Genomic DNA, 26,217 nt, shown 5'->3' with positions numbered 1-26,217 from the left:
ACCTGGCTTCCTTGCTCTGCCTTCTACCATGACATACAGCTCTGATGCTCTGATACCATCACATAAGGACTTATTAGTGAATTCTGCCTGTAATCCTGGAATATCTCTGCTTTAATGGGCTTCTTACAAACAATCTCAGAAGCAGGTATGCCACTAACTCATTGACACTAACTTTTTCAGAACCTCAGCTTTATCATCTACAATAAGAATGATTAGGCTTATAAAACTGCCTCATTAAGTAACCTTTAAATACTATTTCTCTGTGATTATTAAGCCTAGAGTTCAACCTTTCCTCCCATGAGGAATGCCACTTACTTCCAATAAGTAAATAGCTGGTCTCTGCTAGAACATTTTCAATGATGAGAGGACCCCTACATCCTGAGAGGTAGCCTGGATTAGTGAGGAATCCCAGCACTCAATCTGAAGTTCAAAAATTTCATTTCAAGCCCTGGTGTTACCATCTAGAAACTGTGAGGCTCTAAATATATCATTTAAATGTTCTGCACCAGTTGCCTCATCTGCAAAAAGGCCATAGAAGATTTTCTACATCACAAGTGCATTGTGAACAATCAAATGAGGTAAATTACATAAAGTTATTACTATGAGGAAATCCTACCGATTTCATGTGTTTGGGAAACAAGATTACATGTGACAGGACTAGAGATTCTGGTGAATACTCCTTTATTTCTGGCTCTTAGCTCCAGGATTTCATAAGAAAGTCATTCAGAAATCACTTGGAATTTATTTCCAGAGCCCTGCATTCATACAAGCTGGTTTGACCATCACAATGGATTCTTGCCCGTATATAATGCAGGTCCCACAGAAGTTGAGCTCAGAAGACCAACTCGCTTTGACTCATTTCACTCCACTTGGCTTGTCAATACTTATACCATGAAGGCAGCAGCTATATGCCTGTTCCTAATGCTGATGCTACTGTCCATCTTCAGTGAGTCTCTCTTTCCTGGTTTGGTCTGACCCTCAGACATCACCTGCTCCCTTACCATGTCTGGTCCAGAGACTTCCAGGATAAAAACACATGAGAAGTAGGCACACTTCCTCCTCAGAATAAGGATTTAAAAAGAAATGTATTTACTCTTCTGCCTTTACCAAGAGAAATAATGCAATATCAGGGCTGGAAGACACCTTTGGAGACAGAACTGAGATTACAAGGACTTGAAGAGACCTTGGAACAAACAGTATTGTGAGAAGAAAGATAATAGATCATGACATGTTAGTACAGGAAGAAATCATAAAAACTGTGGCCCAAAGACTTGAAGGGACCTCTCTATGTATATGAAATTAGTGTATAAAAGTAGTCAGAGACACAGGCACACAGCGAAATGCAGCCCAGCACAGGCACGGAGCACAGCACAGGCCAGCATGGGCCTGCCACAACAAGGACAGAATTGAAGCAGGTTCCAATGCTCCGTGCCATCAGCAGCAGCTGTGGGTCCCAGAATCCTCCACTCACAAACATCAAAGACAGCTTCAAAGGTCATTGAGAAAGCTCTTTCATTTGGGTGAAAAGGGAATGCAGCAGTCTAGCCCTGGCCCCAAGAAGCAGCAGCTTCCATTGTTGGAAGCCTGGCCTAAAGCCCCAGGGGGAATTGAGCAGCTGATCTGAATCTCAGCCCTGAGTGGGGGCTCTGGGGAGAGGAAGAGTGGGGGCTCTGGGGAGAGGGAATCCTGCTCAGAGACCAGAGGGCAGGCCAGGAGAGAAATAAACTTCTCTCCCTTGATTGTGCCACCTTGGAGGAACTGAGAACTTACAAGTCCTCAGAGTATACTCTCCCCTTGACAAAGAACTCAAAAGTCAAGTAACTAGCTGGGGAAATGCCCCCAAAAGGGAAAAAGAATAAGACAACAGAAGGTTACTTTCTTGGTGAATAGGTATTTTCTTTCATCCTTTCAGATGAGGAGAAACAATTTAGGTTTTCAGAGGAAGACCTAAAAGTCAAGGCTTCTGCATCCAAAACCTCTAAAACAAACATGCAATGGTCTCAGGTCATGGAAGAGCTCAAAAAGGATTTTGAAAATCAAGTAAAAGAGGTGAAGGAAAAATTGGAAGAGAAATGAGAGTGATGCAAGAAAATCATGAAAAGCAAGTCAACAGCTTGCTAAAGGAGATTCAAAAAAATGCTGAAGAAATTAACTCCTTTAAAAATAGACTAACTCAAATGGCGAAAGAGACCCAAAAAGTCAATGAGGAGAAGAATGTTTTAAAGACCAGAGTCAGCCAAATGGAAAAGAAGGTTCAAAAGCTCACTGAAGAAAATAGTTCTTTAAAAATTAGAATGGAGCAGATGGAATCTAAGGACTTTATGAGAAACCAAGAAATCACAAAACAAAATCAAAAGAATGAAAAAAAGAAGACAATGTGAAATATCTCATTGGAAAAACAACTGACCTGGAAAATAGATCCAGGAGAGACAAATTAAAAGTTGTGGGACTACCTGAAAGCCATGATCAAAAAGAGAGCCTACACATCACTTTTCATGAAATTATCAAGGAAAACTGCCCTGATATTCTGGAACCAGAGGGTAAAATAAATATTGAAAGAATTCACCAATCACCTCCTGAAAGATATCCAAAAAGAAAAAATCCTAGGAATATTGTAGCCAAATTCCAGAGTTTCCAGGTCAAAGAGAAAATATTGCAAGCAGTCAGAAAGAAATAATTCAAGTAAAGTGGAAATACAATAAGGATAACACAGGATCTGGAAGTTTCTACATTAAGGGATCCAAGGATTTGGAATATGATATTCCAGAAGTCAAAGGAGCTAGAACTAAAACCAAGAATCACCTACCCAGCAAAACTGAGTATAATACTTCAAGAGAAAAAATGGTCATTCAATGAAATAGAGGACTTTCAGGCATTCTTGATGAAAAGACCAAAGCTGAATAGAAAATTTGACTTTCAAACACAAGAATCAAAAGAAGCATGAAAAGGTAAACAGGAAAGAGAAATCATAAGGGACTTACTAAAGTTGAATTGTTTACATTTCTACATGGAAAGATAATATTTATAACTATTGAAACTTTTCTCAGTATTTGGGTAGTTGGCAGATTATACACATATATAGACAGAGTGCACAGGGTGAATAGGAAGGGATGATATCTAAATAAATAAAATTAAAGGGTGTGAGGGGAATATATTGGGAGGAGAAAGGGAGAAATAGAATGAGGCAAATTATCTCTCATAAAAAAGGCAAGAAAAAGCTTTTTCAATGTAGGGGAAAGGGGAAGTTGAAAGGGAAAAAGTGAAGCTTACTCTCATCACATTTGGCTTAAGGATGAAATAAAATGCGCACTCAGTTTGGTATGAAAATCTATGTTACACTACAGGAAAGTAGAGGAGAAAGGGATAATAGGGGTGTGGGGGGGATGATGGAAGGGAGGTCAAATGAGAGGAGGGGGGTGATTATCACACTTTTGGGAAGGGATAAGGTCAAAAGAGAGAATAGAACAAATGAGGGGCAGGATAGGATGGAGGGAAATATAGGTAGTCTTTCACAACATGACTATTGTGGAAGTCTTTAGCAAAACTACACATATATAGCCTATATTGAATTATTTGCCTTCTCAGTGAGGATGGGTGTTGAGGGATGAAGGGAGAGAAGTTGAAGCTCAAAATTTTAGGAATGAATGTTGAGAATTGTTTTTGCATGTAACTGGGAAATAAGAAATACAGGTAATGGGGTATAAAAATCTATCTTACCCTTCAAGAAAAGAGAGAAGATGGGGATAAGGGAAGAGAGGGGTGTGATAGAAAGGAGGGTAGATTGGGGGAAGGGGTAATCAGAATGCACAGCATTTTGGGGTAGGGGGAGGGGAAAGCTGGGGACAAAATTTGGAACTCAAAATTTTGTGGAAATGAATGTTGAAAACTAAAAATAAATAAATAAATAAATTGGGAAAATATAATAAATCTAGCCTGTGAATCCCCCTAAAAAAGCAGTTAGATCACATGATTAATATATGATTTCCAGTTGTGAAACTCAATGTATTTATAAATTTATGACCTGCCTTCATAACTATAAATAAGTCACTCAAATTCTCTAAGACCATATCTCAAAATTGAGTGGATTCCATGAATCCTTCCAGCTCTGAAAGACTATACCTCTAACTTCTTTTCTCCTTAAAGACAAACTATATTTGTACATACATCCCCTCCTCCAACACCATCACAGTAACAGGTACCTATCATTCACCCTATTAATCGGTTTAAATGCTAAACAGAAAAACACACATGTATGTGTGACATGAAGTGTATACATACATATATATGTATAGGTAATGATTTGCTTCTGTTTCATATTTTTATCTCTGTTTAACATTTCTTTCAAGAGATTTACATCTCATCTTAGGCTAGGAACTCTGACTTTAAACTTTAATTTGCTTCTATATCTCCACTAAAGAGATCCTCTGATGCCTTATTGTGGCAAGGAGGTGGCCTCAAATACTCAAAGGCTGTCTCAGGTGTGTGCAAATTTCTGACCTATTCTTACCAATACAGAAAGTCTTCCAGCATGAGTACAGTGACAGACTGTCACTGGAAGACTTACCTACCTAATTTCAAAATGGTTCATCACCAAAAGTTATCTCATAGGTGATGAATTTTCTCTGGTCATAGTAATGCATCAAGACTGGCTATAAAGACTCTGAGGGATTGTGACCTAATTCAATAGAGGAAGTTCCTAAATGGACAAAATTAAAATAACAATTTTCAAGTATTAGTTTAACTCCTAATACAAATAAGGTGGAGTGAAGCAAAGATCTAATGTTAACTGACTGATAAGCAACCATCAGCTATGGCCCTTTTAATAGAAATATGACATAACCTCAAAAGACTGATGGTAAAGCATCTCTGCTGTCTCTCTACAAAGTGGAAGTGGGATATCAGTGTGATATGATATGAGAAAATGTTTATGTGTGTGTGTGTGTGTGTGTGTGTGTGTGATATGTGATGTATATATATATATGTATATATATATATATATATATATATATACACACATATATATATATATATATATATATACATATATATATATATATACATACACCCAAGCAAATTAACACATTGGTTATGTCTTTATATATACACATATATATTTATATTCATTCATATATATATATATATGCATTTGTACATATTTATATATACATCTATATATTTAAGATAATAAGCAATGTTGATTTATTTGGGCTTTTTCCCTGAATTTATTTCTTGTTAGGGGTGATATTATAGTTAGTGAGAGGGCTAGGGAGTAGAGAGACAATGAGAAGTGGCAATGATGTTTATTAATTGCATAAATAAAACATTTTTTTAAAAAAATGTGAGTTTTCTGTGGAAGTTTAGAAAATGAAAGTAAAACAATACTACATAAAAAGGCAATCCTAGTGTGAGAAGGGATTTTCAGAGATCACCCAATCCTGCTTTTACTCAGTGCGAGAATCTGCTCTGCAACATCACCACCAAGTGGTCATCTTCGGTTTAAACACTGCCTGTGACAGCTCACCAACTTCCCAAACAGCCTGTTCCATTGTTCTCTCCTCTGCAGAAAAGAGGAAGCTGGACTAAGTGATATCTAAGGTTATTTCTATACCATAAAGTTTTACATTAAAAAAATGGACTTATGGCCCATCCATGCCTAACTTTTTTTCTCATTCCACAGGCAAAGTGATGACAAAATCAAATTTTCACATATGGGGAAGTGTTGAATTAGGGCATCAGTTCTGAAATATATATATATAAAGCCTCCAGGCTTTATGTTCCTTATAGAAGGCAATGCACAAGACATTACTTGTTTCCAGAAGGTTCTCCTTAAAAATGTTGGATCGTCAAACTTGCTTGTACTGCTGCATGTAGAATAAAGGAAACTTCACTGAAATTTGACTGAATTACGTGAGTAGGAGAGGTAAACAGGGAACTTAAGGAATAGAAAGAGGTCAAATGTCATAATAGTACTAGAACCAAGAGTATTTTACCTAGAGAAGACTTGGTATTGGGGAAAAAGTCAGGACAATTTAGTGACTTAAAGGCTGTCAAGGAATTAGAATTTTTTTCTGCTTCACTCCAGAGGAAAGGACTTGTACCATCTAGGGGGAATGGGAGGTAAGGGAGTGTGTTTTTGCAAGGAAGAGAATTTTGGTTTAATATGATGAAAAACTTCAGCAAGAGTAGAATGTGTTGCCCCAGGAAGGAGTGACTTTTTTGTACCTGGAGTTTTTTCAGCAGGTGTTAAATGACCATTTGCTTGGAATTTTTTTTTTTTAAGCTTATTTCTGCTATTTGGGATGGGTTAGACTACATGTCCTTCTAGGAAGCCCTATTTAATCCTTTGAGATTTTAAAGCTTTTCAAGACTTTGTAATTAATATGCAATGCTCCAGAAGAATATTAAACTCTATTCATTGAGAAGCAGACAACTTGGGAAAGAATCTAAGAGAGACATTTGTGGGAGAAGAAGTACCTTGTAGAAGTGAAAGTATCAGAAACTGCAAAGGATTCAAGGAGTCTCTTCAACCATTTGGAAGGTGTCTGTGTGACTAAGATTATTTCTATCTGGGCATGTTTAAGCTTTGGGAAGCAATCTAGAATGCTGTCATTTATACTTGGATATCTAGACCATATCCCATTTGTCCCTATTTCAAAGTGAGCTATGCTATAGTATAGTGGGGGGAACAAGGGGCTTGTAGCAAGTGAATTGGAATCCTGTCTTTACCACTTACTGTCTGAATGAACTGGAATAAACCACTGAACCTCTCTTGGTTTCATTTTCTTCACTGATCAAATTAAATACTGAGACTCGATTTCTAAATTTCTTTGAGCTTTAAATCTATGATCTATACGATCTAAAGTGAAGACTCTGGGAACCTATGTGTCATCTGTGTTTCACCAATTAAGTCATATGTGTCCAAGATCCCATTGGTCAAACTGTTCACAGTTAGAGGAACTAAACCCACTTAAAGTTTTGGGCCATGGATCATGTGATTAACAAGAACAAGAATTCAACATTTTCACTAGTCCTTATGAACGCTCAAAAACTCCCCAAAATAGAAATTACTCAAAAGAGGTAAAGCAGTCTCTCCACAGGCCAAGACACTAATGTGGCAAAGACTGTCCTTCACAGGTAGTATGGGGTATCATTGGGTTGCTCAGAGGAGACATCTCTAACTCAATATTCCTCCACCCTTCTCCAAAGGAGACTTTACTTCCAGCAGGAGGAGAAGCAAGTGGGCCAGACGCTCTACATTAAGAAGAGGTGATGCACTTGATATGTGAAATGTCATATGTATGTATGTATATGTGTATATATATATATATATATATATATATATATATATATATATATATATATATATATATATATACAGCAAAGTGTGGGGGTGGCTTGGTAATGTATATTTCTTACAATACATTTGTTTTTTCTTTTTCAGTAAGGTAGTGAAAGGGAAGGAAACAAATTTATTCAATGTTATTTTTTGAAATAGAGAAGTTGGAGGAATAAAAAGTAAATAGATCACTAGGGGCTTAAGAGTTAAGGTTTTCAGTGGATGCAGACCCACAAAGTACTGTGAATCTGATCTAACTTACCTGAGGACCCATCTAGGAAAGGAAGTAACTGTGATGCTTTACACAGATGAGGAAACTAAAGCCCAAGGTATTAAATAATAGATATATAGAAACAGAATTAAAGGAAAGCTCACAAGTAAAACCAGATTTTTCTAAGCTTCAAAGAAATATTTTGGCATACAATCCCAGGGTCACAAAATTTCTCATTAACTGGGAAGATAATACAGAAAAACTAGATCATGTAGAGAGCAGTAACACAAACCTAACTTCTTTGAACAGATGCATTGCCCACAGCAGCAATGAGATGGTTGACATCAGAAAATTCATTAAATATCTTACTAGAATCCCATTACATTTGATTACATGTGACTGCTTGCCTTCCCTTAAGTATATGTTAGGCTATAAAAACAAACAGAACTATTGTGCTAAAATTCCTTAAGTACATATATCAAGAAAAAGTGTTTAGAATTTATTTTAAAAAACATCTTCTAGGATGTTTATAAGAACCAGTATTTGTTCAAATTGTGGGATATAAATACAACAATTTTAAGAGATTTTTTTTCTCTCAATTCTATTTTATTTTCCATAACATTATTCTGATGAAAGGATATACACACACACACACACACACACACACACACACACATTTAAATATATTTTAAAGGTTGCCCAAGTAGTATCACAACACAAATTCTGATTCCCAGTTAAATGCTCTACTATGTTTCCAACTCTGCTATGTGGATGAACAGATTGTTTCTTCCTTAGCAGAATCTGGAGCTTTCCACAGAGTTGCAAGGTATCAGGACATCTTACTAAACATTTCATGGGTCTTGCCTAATTTTTAGTTTAGTAAAGGAAATTAGTTCCTTTTCTCTTTTCAGAATTACTCAGCACTGAGCTAATTGGCAGACCTTGCCAGGTAAAATAGTTGGGCTAATGGGCTGCATAAGAGGAAAAATTTAAAAGTCCTCCTGTCTCTTGATTTTGCAATTTGCTCCTTTACTCTCTAACACACTTTTTTCCCCTGAGATGACTGTGATTATAGAAAGGGATCCAGGGAAAATTGGAAAGCAGTTTGGCAGAAACTAGGTATAGAGCAACATCTCACAATGTATACCAAGATAAGGTCAAAATGAGTACAAGCTTTTGACATAAAGAGTGATATCATAACCAAATTAGAGGAACATGAAAAATTTTATCTGTCAGATATATGGAAGGGAAGAATTTTTGACCAAACATATTGTAGAGAGCTTTATGTGATGTAAAATGGATAATTTTGGTTACACTAAATTTAAAAGGTTTTGCATAAACAAAACCAATGCAACCAAGATTAGAAGGAAAGCAGGAAACTGGGAGGACATTTTTACAGCAAGTTTCTTTAATAAAGACCTAATTTTTCAAACATATAGAGAACTGGGTCAAATTTGTAAAAATGTGAGTCATTCTTCAATTGATAAATTATCAAAAAATATGAACAGGCAGTTTTAGAAGAAAAAATTAAAGCTATTTATAGACCTGTGAAAATTATATAAATCAATATTGATTAGAGAAATGCAAATTAAAACAACTCAGAAATACTACATCACATCAGACTGGCTAATATGCCAAAAGAGAAAAATGACAAATGTTGGAGGAAAGGTGGAAAAATAGGGACACTGATGAACTGTTTTAAAAGTTGTGAAATGATCCAACCATTCTGGAGAGCAATTTGGAACTATGTTCAAAGAACTATAAAACTTTGCATACCCTTTGAGTTGGTTAAGTCTATACCCTAAAGAGATAGTAAAGAAAGAAAAAAGACTTATATTTACAAAAATGTTTACTACACCTCATCTTATGGTGGCAAAGAATTGGAAAGTGAGGCAATGTTCATCATTTGGGGAATGGTTGAATAAGTTGCAGTATTTGATTGTGTTTTAAAAAACAATGAGCAGGAGGCTTTCAGAAAAACCTGGAAAGACTTGTATGAAATGATGCAAAGTGAAATGAGAAAAGCCAGAAGAACATTGTACACAGTGACAGCAATATTGTAAAGAAGGATTATCAAATGTAAAAGACTTATCTATCCTGATCCAGACATGGATTTGAGATAATTCCAAAAACCTATGACAAAAATTGTTATCCTCTTTCAGAGAAAGAACTGGTGAACTGAATTCAGATTGAAGCTTTTTTTACGTCATATTTCTTTGGGTTATTTTTTTATCTCTGCTTTCTCTTTTAACATGGCTAAGATGGAAATATGTTTTACATGACCTCACATGTATAATCAAAATCAAGTTGTTTGACTTCTCAAGGACAGGGGAAGGCAAAAAGAAAGGAGAGAATTTGAAACTCAAAATTTTTAAAAATGAATGTTTATTAAAATATTTTTACAGGTAATTGAGAAAAATAATAAAATTTAAAAAATAAAATGCAAGCAAAGGTGTTAAAATACTTTCAAAACAACAAGAAAGGGGCAGAGCCAAGATGGCGGAGTAGAAAGACACACATACACATAGCTCTGAACCCACAACCCATAGAACGGCTACAGGGAAGTAACTCACTGTAAATTCTGCACCCAGAGGCCACGGAACATTGGAGCGAGGGAGATTTCTGTTCCAGAGAGACCTGCAAACCTCTCGCGGGGGGTCCTTCACGCTGCGGACTGGGCGCCAGGTCTGGGAGCTGAATGCAGCCCTGCCATGGCCACGGCACCAAGAGGAAAAGATCCAAGCGGGCTTCAGGGACGGGCTCTCCAGCGGCCACACGGGTCCCTCCACCCACAGGTGACGGGGGTTGGTGAGAGAGTCTCTTTGGCGGGTCGAGAGGGGAGTGGGGTGCCCCCATAACTCAGGCCCCCCCGGGAGGTAGAAGCTTTGAGGCAGCTGCAGACCAGGGCTCCCCAAGGGGGCAAGAGCCTGGATCCATTGTGGAAGGTCTGTGCATAAACCCCCTGAGGGAACTGAGCCTGAGAGGCGGCCCTGCCCCCACCTGAGCATCTGAACTTAATCTCACACTGAATAGCAGCCCTGCCCCCGCCAAAAGCCCTGACGCTGGAAGCAGCATTTGAATCTCAGACCCCAAACGCTGGCTGGGAGGATCAGGAGGCGAGGTGGGTGTGAGGAAAATATTCAGAGGTCAAGTCACTGGCTGGGAAAATGCCCAGAAAAGGGAAAAGAAATAAGACTATAGAAGGTTACTTTCTTGGTGAACAGGCATTTCCTCCCTTCCTTTCTGATGAGGAAGAACAATGCTTACCATCAGGAAAAGACACAGAAATCAAGGCTTCTGTGTCCCAGCCCATCCAATGGGCTCAGGCCATGGAAGAGCTCAAAAAGAATTTTGAAAATCAAGTTAGAGAGGTAGAGGAAAAGCTGGGAAGAGAAATGAGAGACATGAAGTCAAAGTATGAAGAGCAGATCAGCTCCCTGCTAAAGGAGACCCAAAAAAATGTTGAAGAAAATAACACCTTGAAAACTAGCCTAACTCAATTGGCAAAAGAGGTTCAAAAAGCCAATGAGGAGAAGAATGCTTTCAAAAGCAGAATTAGACAAATGGAAAAGGAGATTCAAAAGCTCACTGAAGAAAATAGTTCTTTCAAAATTAGAATGGCACAGATGGAGGCTAAGGACTTTATGAGAAAGCAAGAAATCACAGAACAAAACCAAAAGAATGAAAAAATGGAAGATAATGTGAAATATCTCATTGGAAAAATAACTGACCTGTAAAATAGATCCAGGAGAGACAATTTAAAAATTATGGGACTACCTGAAAGCCATGATCAAAAGAGCCTAGACATCATCTTTCATGAAATTATCAAGGAAAACTGCCCTGAGATTCTAGAACCAGAGGGCAAAATAAGTATTCAAGGAATCCACTGACCACCATCTGAAAGAGATCCAAAAAGAGAAACTCCTAGGAACATTGTGGCCAAATTCCAGAGTTCCCAGGTCAAGGAGAAAATATTGCAAGCAGCTAGAAAGAAACAATTCAAGTATTGTGGAAATACAATCAGGATAACACAAGATCTAGAAGCCTCTACATTAAGGGATCAAAGGGCATGGAATAGGATATTCCAGAAGTCAAAGGAACTAGGACTAAAACCAAGAATCACCTACCTAGCAAAACTGAGTATAATACTTCAGGGGAAAAATTGGTCTTTCAATGAAATAGAGGATTTTCAGGCATTCTTGATGAAAAGACCAGAGCTGAAAAGAAAATTTGACTTTCAAACACAAGAATGAAGAGAAGCATGAAAAGGTGAACAGCAAAGAGAAGTTATAAGGGACTTACTAAAGTTGAACTCTTTACATTCCTACATGGAAAGACAATATTTGTAACTCTTGAAACATTTCAGTATCTGGGTACTGGGTGGGATTACACACACACACATGCACACATGCACACATACATAGAGACAGAGTGCACAGAGTGAATTGAAGAGGATGGGATCATATCTTAAAAAAAATGAAATGAAGGGGTGAGAGAGAAATATATTGGGAGGAGAAAGGGAGAAATTGAATGGGGCAAATTCTCTCTCATAAAAGAGGCAAGCAAAAGACTCATTAGCGGAGGGATAAAGAGGGGAGGTGAGAGAAAAACATGAAGTCTACTCTCATCACATTCCACTAAAGGAAAGAATAAAATGCACACTCATTTTGGTAGGAAAACCTATCTCACAATACAGGAAAGTGGGGGATAAGGGGATAAGCAGGGTGGGGGGATGATAGAAGGGAGGGCATGGGGAAGAGAGTGCAATTCGAGGTCGACACTCATGGGAAGGGATAGGATCAAAAGAGAATAGAAGTAATGGGGGACAGGATAGGATGGAGGGAAATATAGTTAGTCCTATACAACACAACTATTATGGAAGTCATTTGCAAAACTACACAGATTTGGCCTATATTGAATTGCTTGCCTTCCAAAGGGAAGGGGTGGAGAGGGAGGGAGGTAAAGAAGTTGGAACTCAAAGTGTTAGGATCAACTGTCGAGTAATGTTCTTGCCACTAGGAAATAAGAAATACAGGTAAAGGGGTATAGAAAGCTATCTGGCCCTACAGGACAAAAGAGAAGACAGAGACAAGGGCAGAGAGGGATGATAGAAGAGAGAGCAGATTGGTCACAGGGGCAATTAGAATGCTTGGTGTTTGGGGGGGAGGGGATAAAAGGGGAGAAAATTTGTAACCCAAAATTTTGTGAAAATGAATGTTAAAAGTTAAATAAATAAATTTAATTAAAAAAACAACAACAACAAGAAAGCAACTCAGCCAGCTATTTTCCAATTCAGTCTCACTGGAATGATAAGTAGGTTTGGTATTAGAATACTGAACAGACCTCCTACACTCTCTTTTTCAGAGTCATTAAAGTCATGAGGTAGAACAAAAGTCAAGATGATTGGCAATAGACTAGGATGCACTGGATAACCTTGTTGTCGTCTATGTCTGACCAAGCTCTAAACACTCCATAGCACCTGCTTCAGCCACCTTCGTGGCCAGCATGGCCAGTCTTTACATGCTTAGGGTAGACATTTCCCTAAATCACAGATAGATTTGAGGCTTGACAGTTACCCTCAATTTCATTTAGCCTTTCTGCTCAGATGCTTTTATTAGTGTGTGGCCACTGCACATGCTATAATTACAAACCAAGTAATTGGAGTCAGGAGGTAGAGGAGAACATACTATATCATGGAATCAAAGAAAGGCCCCTTATAAGAGGAGACATTTGAGTTTAGCCCTGAAGGGAGTGAAGAATTCTGAGAGGGAAATGAAGAGGATGAGCCTTCCAGGCCTGGAGGACAGACAACCTCTGAATCCAAACCCAGTACTTCTTTCATGGTTGGCTGCTGTAGTTTGCTCTTAAACAAAACCAAAATGCCATCACTATGTTGGAGTCAAGGTACAGTGTGTCCAATTGTAGCTGACAGATCAATAAGAGTCTGGAAGGCTCTACCATAAGTCAGGCATGAATAATCCACATGAACGTTAGAGTGGACATTTCTCAAAATTTGCACATCTCACTTTTTTTTTAAACTATTGAAATTCTACTTTACTCACCCAGCACACACTTTCTTTGATGCAGGCTCACCAATCTGGGCAGTCCTTTGCCAGTGTCTCCCATGTCACATATTTGATTCCAAAGTTCTTCAGAGAGACCTTAAGAGTATCTTTGTATTGCTTCTTCTGATGTCCATGTAAATATTTGCCTTGTGTGAGTTCTTCATATAATAGTCTTTTAGGCAACCATACATTGGGCATTTGAACAGATGGCCAGTACATCAGAGTTGTGTTCTCGGAAGTAGAGTTTGAATGTTTGGCAATTTAGCTAATGAAGGACCTCAGTGTCTGGTACCTTATCCTGCCAGGTGATCTTCAGAATCTTCCTAAGACAATTCAAATGGAGACGATTCAGTTTCTTGATATGGTGCTGGTAGACTGTCCAGGTTTCACAGGCATGCAACAATGAGGTCAGCACAACAGCTGTGTAGACCTTCAATTTGGTAGGCAGTCTAATACCTCTTCTCTCCCACACTTTCCTTCAGAGCCTCCCAAACACCAAGCTGGCTCTGGGAATGAATGTGTCAACCTCATCATCTATGTATACATCCTTGGAAAGTATCTTGACAGAAGAAGAGACTTATAACAACTCCAAGTACTGTACACCATTCACTGTTTCAAGTATATGAGAAAGCAACTCTGCCACACCTGTTCCCTCCCTCCATTTCTTTGAAAAATTAGTAACTAGTGGCATAGAACACTGTGTACAATATCCAGCTTTTTATATATTTTGGCTCATTTTGCTGAACTGAATTTTTCCTACTTTCTTATTCTTTGTAAAAAGGGGTGGTTGTCTCAGAAGGGGAGGAGTAAAATACATTAGGAAATGTAGGTGATATTAAAAAAAAAAAGATACCTTTTTTTAAAAAAAAGTAAATGTATCAGTGGAGTTCCATGAGATACAATTTTGAGAGGATCCACAGAGTGCCTTGAAGTTGGGATGACTTTTCTTTGGACCTGTGTGGGTGAGGGGATAAACTTGGTGAACTGGTGGTGACTGATTCCTTCTGGGTCACCCAGGTAGTAAGTGATGGAGGTGAGATTTCAGCACAGATTCTCTGACTCCAGATTAAATCTTCTGTTTCACCATTCTTTCAACTGTTATGTAAAGGAGCAGGTTATTTACTCCTCATCAGAATTTGGGGCTTTCCATGGAGCTGTAAAGGTTCAAGGCCTCGCCTCATTCAACATAACACTTTAGGATTGGCCCATTTCACAACTAAAAGAAGAACATAAGCTTCTTTTCTCTTTTTAGAATCACATAACACTATGACAACAGGTAGACCTGGCCAACTAGACAGGTTCTATAACTGGCAGCATGGGAGGAGTTGTTAAAAATTCCTCCTGTCTCTCAGTTTCACAACAAACTCTTTTCTTCTTTGGCTTGTCTTCTGGGAAATTCTCACCTGAAATATCAGCTTTGAACATGCACAAGCATGGCTAGAAAAAGTGACCCAAGCCAGCTATTTTCCAATCCATTCTCAGTTGGAATAGTCAGCATGCTATCATTATAAGCCTGAAGAGACCTCCTGGAGTGTGCTGAATCTTAGTTGAGGGAGTTCCATGAGTCCTTTCATGCTGCTTCCCTGCAAATAACTAGACATTGTTACAGCTCAAGATATTAAAAGGGGGAGAGGAGCCAAGATGGCGGAGTAGAAAGGTACACATATGCCAGCTCCTAACCCACAGCCCATAAAATACCTGTAAAGAAGAACTCCCAACAAATTCTGGAGCAGCAGAAGCCACAGAACAACGGAGTGGAAGAGATTTCTGTTCCAGAGAGACCTGAAAAACCAACACCAAGGGTCCGTCATGCACCTGACCTGGAGCAGAGCCCAGCCCTGCTTCATCCGCACAGCACTGAGAGGAGCAGATCCAAGTAGACTTCAGGGATGGAATCTTCACCAGCTGCGCAGGTCTCTCCACCCACTGGCTCCAAAGGTCAGTGAGAGGGTCTTTTCAGCTTTCCGAGAGGGGAGGAAGATATCTCCATAGCTCAGGCCCCCTCAGTAGGCAGCAGCAGAGGCAGCAGCAGACAAGGGCTCCCAAATCAGACAGGAGCTTGGATCCATTGTTGAAGGTCTCCTTGTAAACCCCATGAGGGAACTGAGTCCCCTGTGGCTGCCCTGCCCCTACCTGAGCACCTGAACTTAAATTCACACTGAATAGCAGCCCCACCCCCGCCAAAAGCCCTGAGGCTGGGAAGCAGCATTTGAATCTCAGACCCCAAGCACTGGCTGGGAGGAACTGGAGGCAAGGTGGGTGTGGAGAGGACACTCAGAAGTCAAGTCACTGGCTGGGAAAATGCCCAGAAAAGGGGAAAAAAATAAGACCACAGAAGGTTACTTTCTTGGTGAACAGATATCTCCTCCCATCCTTTCAGATGAGGAAGAACAAGGCTTACCATCAGGGAAAGACACAGAAGTCAAGGCTTCTATATCCCAAACATCCAGAATAAATATTCAATGGGCTCAGGCCATGGAAGAGCTCAAAAAGGATTTTGAAAATCAAGTTAGAGAGGTGGAGGAAAAACTGGGAAGAGAAATGAGAGAGATGCAAGAAAAGCATGAAAAGCAGGTCAACACCTTGCTAAAGGAGACTGAAAAATATGCTGAAGAAAATAATACCTTGAAAAATAGGCTAATTCAACTGGCAAAAGAGGTTCAAAAACCCAATGAGGAGAAGAATGCTTTAAAAAGCAGAATTAGCCAAATGGAAAAGGAGATCCAAAAGTTCACTGAAGAAAACAGTTCTTTCAAAATTAAAATGGAACAGGTGGAGGCTAATGAGTTTATGAGAAACCAAAAAATCACAGAACAAAACCAAAAGAATGAAAAAATGGAAGATAATGTGAAATATCTCATTGGAAAAATAACTGACCTGTAAAATAGATCCAGGAGAGACAATTTAAAAATTATGGGACTACCTGAAAGCCATGATCAAAAGAAGAGCCTAGACATCATCTTTCATGAAATTATCAAGGAAAACTGCCCTGAGATTCTAGAACCAGAGGGCAAAATAAGTATTCAAGGAATCCACTGACCACCATCTGAAAGAGATCCAAAAAGAGAAATTCCTAGGAACATTGTGGCCAAATTCCAGAGTTCCCAGGTCAAGGAGAAAATATTGCAAGCAGCTAGAAAAAAACAATTCAAGTATTGTGGAAATACAATCAGGATAACACAAGATCTAGCAGCCTCTACATTAAGGGATCGAAGGGTGTGGAAAAGGATATTCTAGAAGTCAAAGGAACTAGGACTAAAACCAAGAATCACCTACCTAGCAAAACTGAGTATAATACTTCAGGGGAAAAATGATCTTTCAATGAAATCAAGGACTTTCAAGCATTCTTGATGAAAAGACCAGAGCTGAAAAGAAAATTTGACTTTCAAACACAAGAATGAAGAGAACCATGAAAAGGTGAACAGCAAAGAGAAATCATAAGGGACTTACTAAAGTTGAACTATTTACATTCCCACATGGAAAGACAATATTTGTAACTCTTGAAACTTTTCAGTATCTGGGTACTGGGTGGGATTACACACACACACACACACAGAGAGAGAGAGAGAGAGAGAGAGAGAGAGAGAGAGAGAGAGAGAGAGAGAGAGCACAGAGTGAATTTAATGGGATGGGATCATATCTTAAAAAAAATGAAATGAAGGGGTGAGAGAGAAATATATTGGGAGGAGAAAGGGAGAAATGGAATGGGGCAAATTATCTCTCATAAAAGAGGCAAGCAAAAGACTTTTTAGTGGAGAGGAAAAGAGGGGAGATGAGAGAAAAACATGAAGTTTATTCTCATCACATTCAACTAAAGGAAGGAATAAAATGCACACTCATTTTGGTATGAAAACCTATCTTACACTACAGGAAAGTGGAGGACAAGGGGATAAGCAGGGTGGGAGGAATGATGGAAGGGAGGGCAATGGGAGTAGGGAGCAATCTGAAGTCAACACTCTTGGGGAGGGACAGGATCAAAAGAGAGAATAGAAGCAATGGGGGGCAGGATAGGATAGAGGGAAATATAGTTAGTCTTACACAACATGACTATTATGGAAGTTATTTGCAAAACTACACAGATATGGCCTATATTGAATTGCTTGCCTTCCCAAAGGGAATAGGTGAGGAGGGAGGGAGGAAGAGAAGTTGGAACTCAAAGTTTTAGGAACAACTGTCAAGTACTGTTCTTGCTACTAGGAAATAAGAAATACAGGTAATGGGGTATAGAAAGTTATCTGGCCCTACAGGACAAAAGAGAAGATGGGGACAAGAGAAGGGAGGGATGATGGAAGAGAGGGCAGATTGGTGATAGGTGCAATTAGAATGCTCGGTGTTTTGGGGTGGGGGGAGGGGACAAATGGGAAGAAAATTTGGAACCCAAAATTTTGTGAAAATGAATGTTAAAAGTTAAATAAATAAATTTAAAAAGAAAAAGAAAAAAAAAAGAAAACCTGGGTTCAATTTCCCTAATCTGATGATTTGTATGTGTGTGCCTATGGCCAAGTCTTAGTATTTCTGATTCTTAGTATGTACTTCTAGAAAATGATGATAATAATACTTGCACTGTCAACGCATAGGGACTATCTACCCACATTCATGGGGTAGAAAGCTTCCTAAAGACAACCTCCACTCCAGGCTTATTTGATTCTTTAATCCCAGGTCTGCCACTACCTCCCTCTTACTTCCTCCCTTGGAGCCTCAGTTTTGCCATCTATAATAAGAACAGGTAGTCCTATAAATCTATCTCATTAGGTCCCCTTCAGTTCTAATCATACAGCATATTTAAGTCGCTCTTTCAGCCTCTCCATGCATGAAGGAATGCCACTCATCACATCTTCAATAAATAAATAGCTGGTCTCAGACCATTTCCACACATGGGGAGCTAACTACTTTCTGGGAAGTATCATAAAATTGTAGGGAAAGGACTCAATTTTGAGTCCAGAAACTTGGTGTCAAGTCTTGGCTTCACCATCTACAAACTATGAAACTTTGAGCATATAATCTAACCTCTGTGAACCTGTTTTCTCACCTGTAAAAAGGCGTAGCCTAGATCAAAGGTGGGGAACCTGTGGCCTGTGTGGCCTTCTAGATCCTTAAGTTTAGCCTTTCGATTGAATTCCAATTTTACACAACAAATCCTTCACAATTTGGATTCTGTCAAAAGGCTCCATGTAAGGATGTGACCTCAAGACCACAGGTTCCCCACCCCTGGCTTTGAGAGATAAAATGAAATTAAATACATAAAGTACTTTACAAATCAGGAAGCACTATAAAAGCATGAGGTATGACTATTTGAGGAAATTCTCCTGACTTAATGTGTTATAGAAACTAGACTGGAATAACTAATTCAACTCAGGACCCTGGGTACTATCCCTTCATTCCTGCCTCTGAGTTACAGGAAACACTAAAAAGGGAGTTAACTAGAAGTCATTCAGTACCTGTTTCCAATGCTTGGCTCTTATACAAGATGGTTGCCCAATCAAGGTAGAACTCCTTTCTGTACATATTTTGCTGGCCCCCTGGTGATCAGGCACAGAGCAGATAACCTTGATTTGTTTCATTTCACTCTCTTTGCCACTATCTACACCATGAAGGTAGCAGCTGCATGCGTGTTCCTAATGCTGGCACTAATGCCCATCTTCAGTGAGTATCTCTTTCCCAGTATGATCTTAGCACCCTGCACTAGCTGTCCTCTTACAATTGGGTCAGACAGTATAGAATAAAGATATTTGAAAAGTAGACAATTTTCTGTTTCAGAATGAGAGCATTAAAAAGAAACAAGCAAGCTTTTCTGGATTTTTAAGAGAAATCATGCTATGCCATGACTGGAAAAGGACCTAAGGAGAGAGAAGTCAGATTGTTAGGATTCAAATGGTCAGTAAAATAGACAAAATTAGAGGGCAAGGTAACTTAGTCTACAGAAAAGCAGATTTGTAAGCAATCATAGAAATAGACTTTTAAGGCTGAAGTGGACTTTAAAACATAATGTTACAGCTTGAAATGGGTTTAGAAGACAGAACGGAAACTGCTTGAACTACAATAAATATTAGAACATAGAATTTCAAAGATGAATGGGTATTCAAAATCCCTTCATATTACAGAAGTAGAAACTGAGGCAGAAGTTGGATCGAGGAAAGAAGTCATTTGCTTCCTTATTATTACATAGAACTTCTAGTCACATTAGAGGAAAGTACTTTCTAAAGTTTATGGTGAAAGAGGAAAAGTATTCTTGGGTCACTCACCAGACCGTTCTGGTTTTGCTTAATCCAGCCTTCTTTATTTCTCTTCCAGATGTGGAGTCAGCCTATAGAAAACGAGTAAGTCTGCTTTCCCCAGTCCCCAATCCTTTTCTTATTGGATTTCTTCCTTATGATAACAATGCGTGTGGGATGAATGCAATGCCAAATTTAAATTAAATTATTTTGTGTGACAATCACTGCAAAATGAATTAGATGAAAGGATTCCTTGTCACAAGGTGTTCTGAGTCAGGACAACAACCAAACTTTCAACTGGTCATTCTCCAAATGTAAATTGTAAAGTTATGACTTAGATTCGTAGAATCCAGGTACATGGGGGCCAACAGTTGAGAATATTCAAGTATGATAGGTATAGTTCAAGGTCTTAAATCAGAAAACAAAGATAGAGGGAACTCTTGACCTGGAAATTCCTCTTTCAATGTAGATCAGTGACAACTATTATTTATAGGCTTAAAAAGGAAGAGGTCATTGGGAGCCCTGGAGTTTAAGTGCAGAACTTAAACCCAGGTCTTCCTGACTACAAAACTGACCATCTCTCTACTCTGCCATTCTGCTCCTTATTCTGCACAGAGCAAATGTTTAATAAATGTCTGTTGAATTGAACATTAGAACTCTAGAAACCCTAGCTGCCCCCCACCCTTTGACTGTGAAGTTCAGGGAAGGCAGGGCAAACAAACTGATCTCTGGGGCTTAAGGGTAAGTATATTAATGTTGTAGGCCATGATTTCTAGTGTGTCTCCAACCCATTTTCTCTTTTAGATGAAGAGATATAAGTACCCCCAGGCTTTTAGTAACCTGACTTTCCAAAGAACATTTGATCCAAACAGGAGATAACACATACTATTGCTTTTACAGGTTGACTGCAGCATGTTTAGAGACAAACCACCAGTCGAGCCAAAGGACTGCATGGACGTATATGATCCCATATGTGCTTCTGATGGAAAAACATATCCCAATGCATGCGTTTATTGCACTGCTCATAAGTAAGTACAGGCATCAAATGGAAAGTAACATAATGACTAGGGGTGGAGGGCAGTGGTTAACACCTTTTTAGTATAATGGATAAGGTCAGGGTCCAAGGGACCCTTGCTCCTGTCCTTAAAGTATATCCCAACCACCAGATCAGGATGTGCCATCTATTCAGATGATCTACACCCCTCTCTGCCTCATTTCTTCTATCCTCTATCCTTCTCCATCCCAACACATACAAACAACATGCCAGTAATAATTCCCAGAGCAAGATTAATGAAGTCAGACAAAAGGTAGTGTAGCTTAATGGATTGAGAGTTCAATTTAGAGATCAAATACACCACTACGGAACTAAGTAACCGTGTAACTTTGGCCAAGGCATTTAAGCTCCCCAAGCCACAGTTTCCTTTCCTGTAAAATGGGAATAATGATATCTGTATTTCCTCCTACTTCACAGGATAACATGAGATTGAAATGGGATAACATATATATAAAACATATAACTCTTTTTCCAAATTTTAAAGCACTGTATAAGTATCAATTATATTATCATCATCACTATTCTTTTCCTGACCCCATCTAAAGGGTTAATAGAACTAGAATCCATTGGTCTGGTCATATCTTATCTTAGAATTCCCTTCCAATCAGGGTGTCACATTTACATCTCATTTAGGCCAGTGTCCTTTATCTCTAACATATCTCCATACCTCCTCTAAAGTACTTCTCTGATACCTCATGGTGGCCCTGAACTCTTGAAAGTTCTTTCAGGTGTGTGCAAGTTTCTGACTAGGTCCCACTACTGCAGAAAAATCTTCAAGCATGAGTACAGCAACAGACTCTTTGGCTGTCATCAGGACACTGGCCTATCTAAGATCAGCAAGACTCATTATGAGAAAGTTGGCTGCCAGATGATGAAATTTTTTTGGCACACCTATCCACCAAGATCAGCTAGAAAGGATGGAAGGGATTATAAGCATTCAATGTTTCAATGGAAGGAGTTCCTATAATGAAATTACAGAACCTTGAAGAATTAGGTTCTGAAATTCCTAGTAAATTCCTAGTAAAGACCAAGTCAGAACAGAAATATGGTGTTTACTGACAGATAACCATAAATTATTGCCCTTCTAAAAGAAATAGGAGGTGACTTCAGAAAATTGATAGTCAAAAACATTCTTCTTATCTGTTTCCAGGTTAGTGGTAAACCATTAATGTGAAATGAATCATATTTTTAGGATTAATGTATTGATTATATGCTTTGTGGTGTATTTATTTGTTGTTAGGGTTCTACAGGGAGGAAAGGGCAGGTGAGGGAGTGAAGGAAAATTGAGACTTGGCAGTGATTTTTTTTAAAGAATATCAATTAAACATTTTAAAGAAAAAACGAGCAGTTAATGAGTTTTCTAAGTATGTTCAGAGAAGGAAAGCAGTATAGAGTTACATAAACACAGATTCTAAAAGTAGGAAGGGATTTCAGAGACCATCAAATCCTAGCTTTTACCTAGTACATAAACCTCCTCCTCTATGACCACATTGCCCAGTGGTCATCTTACTTCTGCTTATCACCTCCCAAGGCAGCCTGTTCCATTGTTGCCTGCTCTGTCAAAGAAGACAAAACTGTACCAGTAGGTCTCTAAGCTCATTTTGAGGTTCTATAGTATGACTCCAGAAAATGGGCCTGTGGCCTAGTGTTCCTCACTTAACTTTCTGTTCTCATTCCACAGGAAGAGCAATAAAAAAATTAAACAAGTACATCTGGGTAAGTGTTGAATTAAAGCAACTGTTCTGAAATATTCTCTGCTTCTTCTTCCAACTAGAAGATCAATGCACAAGACTCTGTTTTTCCAGAAAATTCTCCTTCAGAATATTTGTTTGATCATCATCACTGCTTATGGAATAAAAGTAAAATTCACTGGAAAAAATATATTTTGCTGAATTCTGTTAGTATGAAAGAAAACAAGGAATGCATGGGACAATTACATCCCAATTGTTACAATATGTCAACCTAAAAGTTACAATCCCCCTACAAATATTCTCTTTTTAAAAAAAAATTTATTTATTTTTAGTTTTCAACATTCTTTTCCACAAGATTTTGAATTCCAAATTTTCTCCCCATCTCTCCCCTCCCCACCACCTGAATATGGCATGCATTCTTCTTACCCCTTCCCCCAGTCTGCTCTCCCTTTTATCTCTTCCTGCCCCCATCTCCTTCACCCTTACTTTCTTGAAGAGCAAGATAGATTGCCTATAATTTTTATTTCCCAGTTGTATTTGTTGACCTGAAAGTTTAGTCAAAGAGTCAAACAGGCTAGGTTATAATGTAAATCCATACTGTTTATTCCCTTAAAGCTAGCAGAGACATAATCATGGAGCCAGAAGGAAACTTCTTTCTGATACAAGAATGACCAGCCTTCAGTATGTTTTAGAACAATCTCAACTCAGAGTCTCCATGTCACTCAAATTTATGATCTCCATATATGTTTAACCATGTTATGAGAAAGGAATGTTCTTATTGAATAGCTGGTAAATACAATAAGATAAGAGAGCTGACAAATGATCAGTTGAAATTATGACCCAGGATATCTCTGTTTTCTTTACCATTAAGATGCCATAACATAAAAGATTAAGATAAGAAAAAGTCCCATTATTCAAGATAGTGTGTTGGGTTAAGGGTCTCATCCTTAATGGCCATAAACAAAGGAAAATGCTCTCCAGTAAGCTGCATCTGGCCTTGTTGACACAAGAAGAAGTATTTTCTGAGTTTACTTCAGAGAACAAAGAAGCTGTTAGGTCCAGGCTCTTCTGGTTGATTAGTTCAGGCTGTGGCTCTTACTGAGATTCAGTGATATTAAATAATTATCATTAGGCAAGACAAAATTTGTACTTGTGGAAATCATGAGATCCCAGAGACCATGTCAGGATCCTTTCAGTATCATGTCAATCAACGAAGAGAGGAAAAAGGATAAAGTCATGAGATGATGAAGGACAGAGATAAGAAGAAAGGAAGAATAAGAAATAAAGGTGATGGGGGCAGCTACATAGCACAATGCACTGGCCCTGGAGTCAGGAGGAGTCAAATCTGACCCCACATATTTGACACTTACTAGCTGTGTGACCCTGGGCAAGTCACTTCACATGAATTGCCTTGTCAAAAAATAAAAGAAATGCAAAAGAACAAAGAAATGGAGGGAAAAGGAGGAGATGGCTCTTACAAACAATCCAGAACATAAGCAGCCCTCTCAATTTGGTCATGTTCTGTGTGATTTTGGTCAAGTCATTTTACTTCATGGAGTTTCAATTTCCCTCTCAAATAAAAAGATTGGTTGGATGAGGCCTCTGAGGCCCCTTCTAGACTTACAGTTCTATGACTATGATTTTACAGTTTATGACACAGGCTTTTATTTTAAAAGGGCACATAGGACCGAGAGCAGAAGGTTGACTTTTTATATAAGAAGTGGTACAAAAATACCATCAAGCATGTATAAGACCCGAAAGAAAGGTGGACTGACCATGTAACAAGGTATAATAAATAAATGGCCAAAATACCACATTGGTATCTCTGTGGTATAAAAAGCAGAGGAGGAGAAAGGCCTTACAGAAGATTTTTCAAAAAGACTCATACTAGGGTTCAAACAAAATTACAAGGTATGAATGGAATGTAATCTATACAATGGGGAAAAAAAGGTGTCCATATTGTGAAATCATAAATTCATCCAAGTATCTATGTGACAACAACTCACAGTCATGTGAAAATTTCTGGCTCACAAGAGAAAAAATGTTTCAAAAACATTCTTTTACTTGTTTTTCTAAAACCTTTCTGAGGGAAGAAAGAAGGTATTATCTTCACTTTCACAGGAGGAATCTGGGGCCTAGAAAAGTGAAATACAATATGAGCAAATTTTTAAATCTTTAATCATTCACATTTGTACATATCAAAGTTGCATGGTATAAGGAAAACTAGATTTTAAATGGGAAGAATGAATGTGACTCTTAGCTCTACAACTAATGACCTCCGTGTCCATAGTCAAGACACTTCCCTTCTCAAGTCTCAGTTTCCTCATCAGTAAATTCAGAAGGTTGGACCAAATGGTCTCCAAGGTCTCTCTAGCTCTAACAATTTATGATCTAAGGTCCCTTACATCACTCTAGACTATTTATTTATAAGCTACTTTGTTTCTTAGTGGTAGAGAGTTAGGTCTGAAGTCAGGAAGACCTGAGTTCCAATTTCACCGTAGATATGTAATAGCTGTACAACTGTAGGCAAGTCACTAAAATCTCTGCTGGCCTCAGTTTCCCTCCATTATAAAATTGTGATAATAATAGCAACTATCTCCCAGGATTGTTGTCGGTGTCAAATAAGATAGTAATTATGAAGCACTTAGAGCAGTTGTTGGCATACAGTAGTTGCTTAATAAATGTTATTTTGTTTCATTCTTTTCCTAACTTTATCCTTGAGCCTTCTAGCCTCTTCTTTCTGAAAGGGGAAAACCTCCTGCCTTTCTTTAAATTTTAGTAGAAATCTGTCCTTCATCTGGGTCTCTTGATTTACCTTAAATGAAACTGAAATTCCCAGAACAAAAACTAGATTAATTTTTGCTGTTCAAATTTCTGAATGTTTACATTTTTCTCTAGAGTAAAAAAACTATAATCATAAACTAATTAAATCATAGAAATCAGATATTCATCATTATCCATGATAATCAGGTAAAATTTATGCCAGGAAAGCAGGGATGACTCAATCTTAGAACTTTATCAATAATGAGAGACAAGACTTTTAACAAAATAAAACACAAATTTATGTTCAAGCACTAGAAAGGATAGAAATAAGTGGATCTTTCATCAAAATTGAAGAGTATTAAAAACTAAGAACTGCTCTCTCTTTGTGGGGGCCAAAAACTGGAAATCCGGGGACTGGGGAATGACTGGATAAATTGTGTTGTATGAATGTAAAGCAATACTATTACGTTATAAGAAATGATGAACAGGAAGGCTTCAGAGAGGCCTGCAAAGGCATATAGGAACTGGTACTTAGTGAAATGAGCAGAAGCAGGAGAACTTTGTACACAGCAACAACCACAATGTGTGAGGAATTTTTCTGGTAGACTTAGCACTTCACTGAAATGCAAGGACTTACAAAATTCCCAATGGTCTCTTGAGGCAAAATGCCTTCCACATCCAGAGAAAGAACTATGGAATTCGACTGAAGAATGAAGCAGACCATTTTCTTTTGTATTATGTTTTGTTTTCCTTTATGACTTTTCCCTTTCATTGTAATTCTTCTATGCAACACGACTAAGGTAAAAATGTATTTAATAGGAATATATGTGTAGAACCTATGTAAAATTGTATGCCATCTCAGGGAGGAAGTGGGGAAGTATGGGG

The 26,217-nt window shown here is 38.4% G+C and overlaps 1 protein-coding gene across 1 annotated transcript; it reads left to right on the top strand.

Moving 5' to 3' along the window:
* The first annotated feature begins 19,097 nt into the window (after positions 1-19,097).
* LOC140518691 (serine protease inhibitor Kazal-type 9-like) lies at positions 19,098-22,757 on the top strand. Its single transcript, XM_072631033.1, has 4 exons — positions 19,098-19,255; positions 19,904-19,929; positions 20,725-20,852; positions 22,560-22,757. The coding sequence occupies exons 1-4, from the start codon at positions 19,201-19,203 to the stop codon at positions 22,603-22,605; spliced, it is 255 nt and encodes an 84-aa protein (XP_072487134.1). The 5' UTR covers positions 19,098-19,200; the 3' UTR covers positions 22,606-22,757.
* The last annotated feature ends 3,460 nt before the right edge of the window (positions 22,758-26,217 follow it).

Source organism: Notamacropus eugenii, chromosome 1 (assembly GCF_028372415.1).
Source record: "Notamacropus eugenii isolate mMacEug1 chromosome 1, mMacEug1.pri_v2, whole genome shotgun sequence".
Taxonomy (NCBI): Eukaryota; Metazoa; Chordata; class Mammalia; order Diprotodontia; family Macropodidae; genus Notamacropus; species Notamacropus eugenii.
The sequence above is the reverse complement of the archived record's forward strand: the minus strand, read 5'-3'. Positions and strand labels throughout refer to the sequence as shown.

What these genes read in the sequence shown, in the direction of transcription:
- LOC140518691 (XM_072631033.1), top strand. Translation starts at nt 19,201, where the DNA reads ATGAAGGTAGCAGCTGCATGCGTGTTCCTAATGCTGGCACTAATGCCC. An exon ending in GGCACTAATGCCCATCTTCA is followed by an intron (nt 19,256 to 19,903) that starts GTGAGTATCTCT and finishes TTTCTCTTCCAG; the next exon opens with ATGTGGAGTCAGCCTATAGA. An exon ending in GTTTATTGCACTGCTCATAA is followed by an intron (nt 20,853 to 22,559) that starts GTAAGTACAGGC and finishes CTCATTCCACAG; the next exon opens with GAAGAGCAATAAAAAAATTA.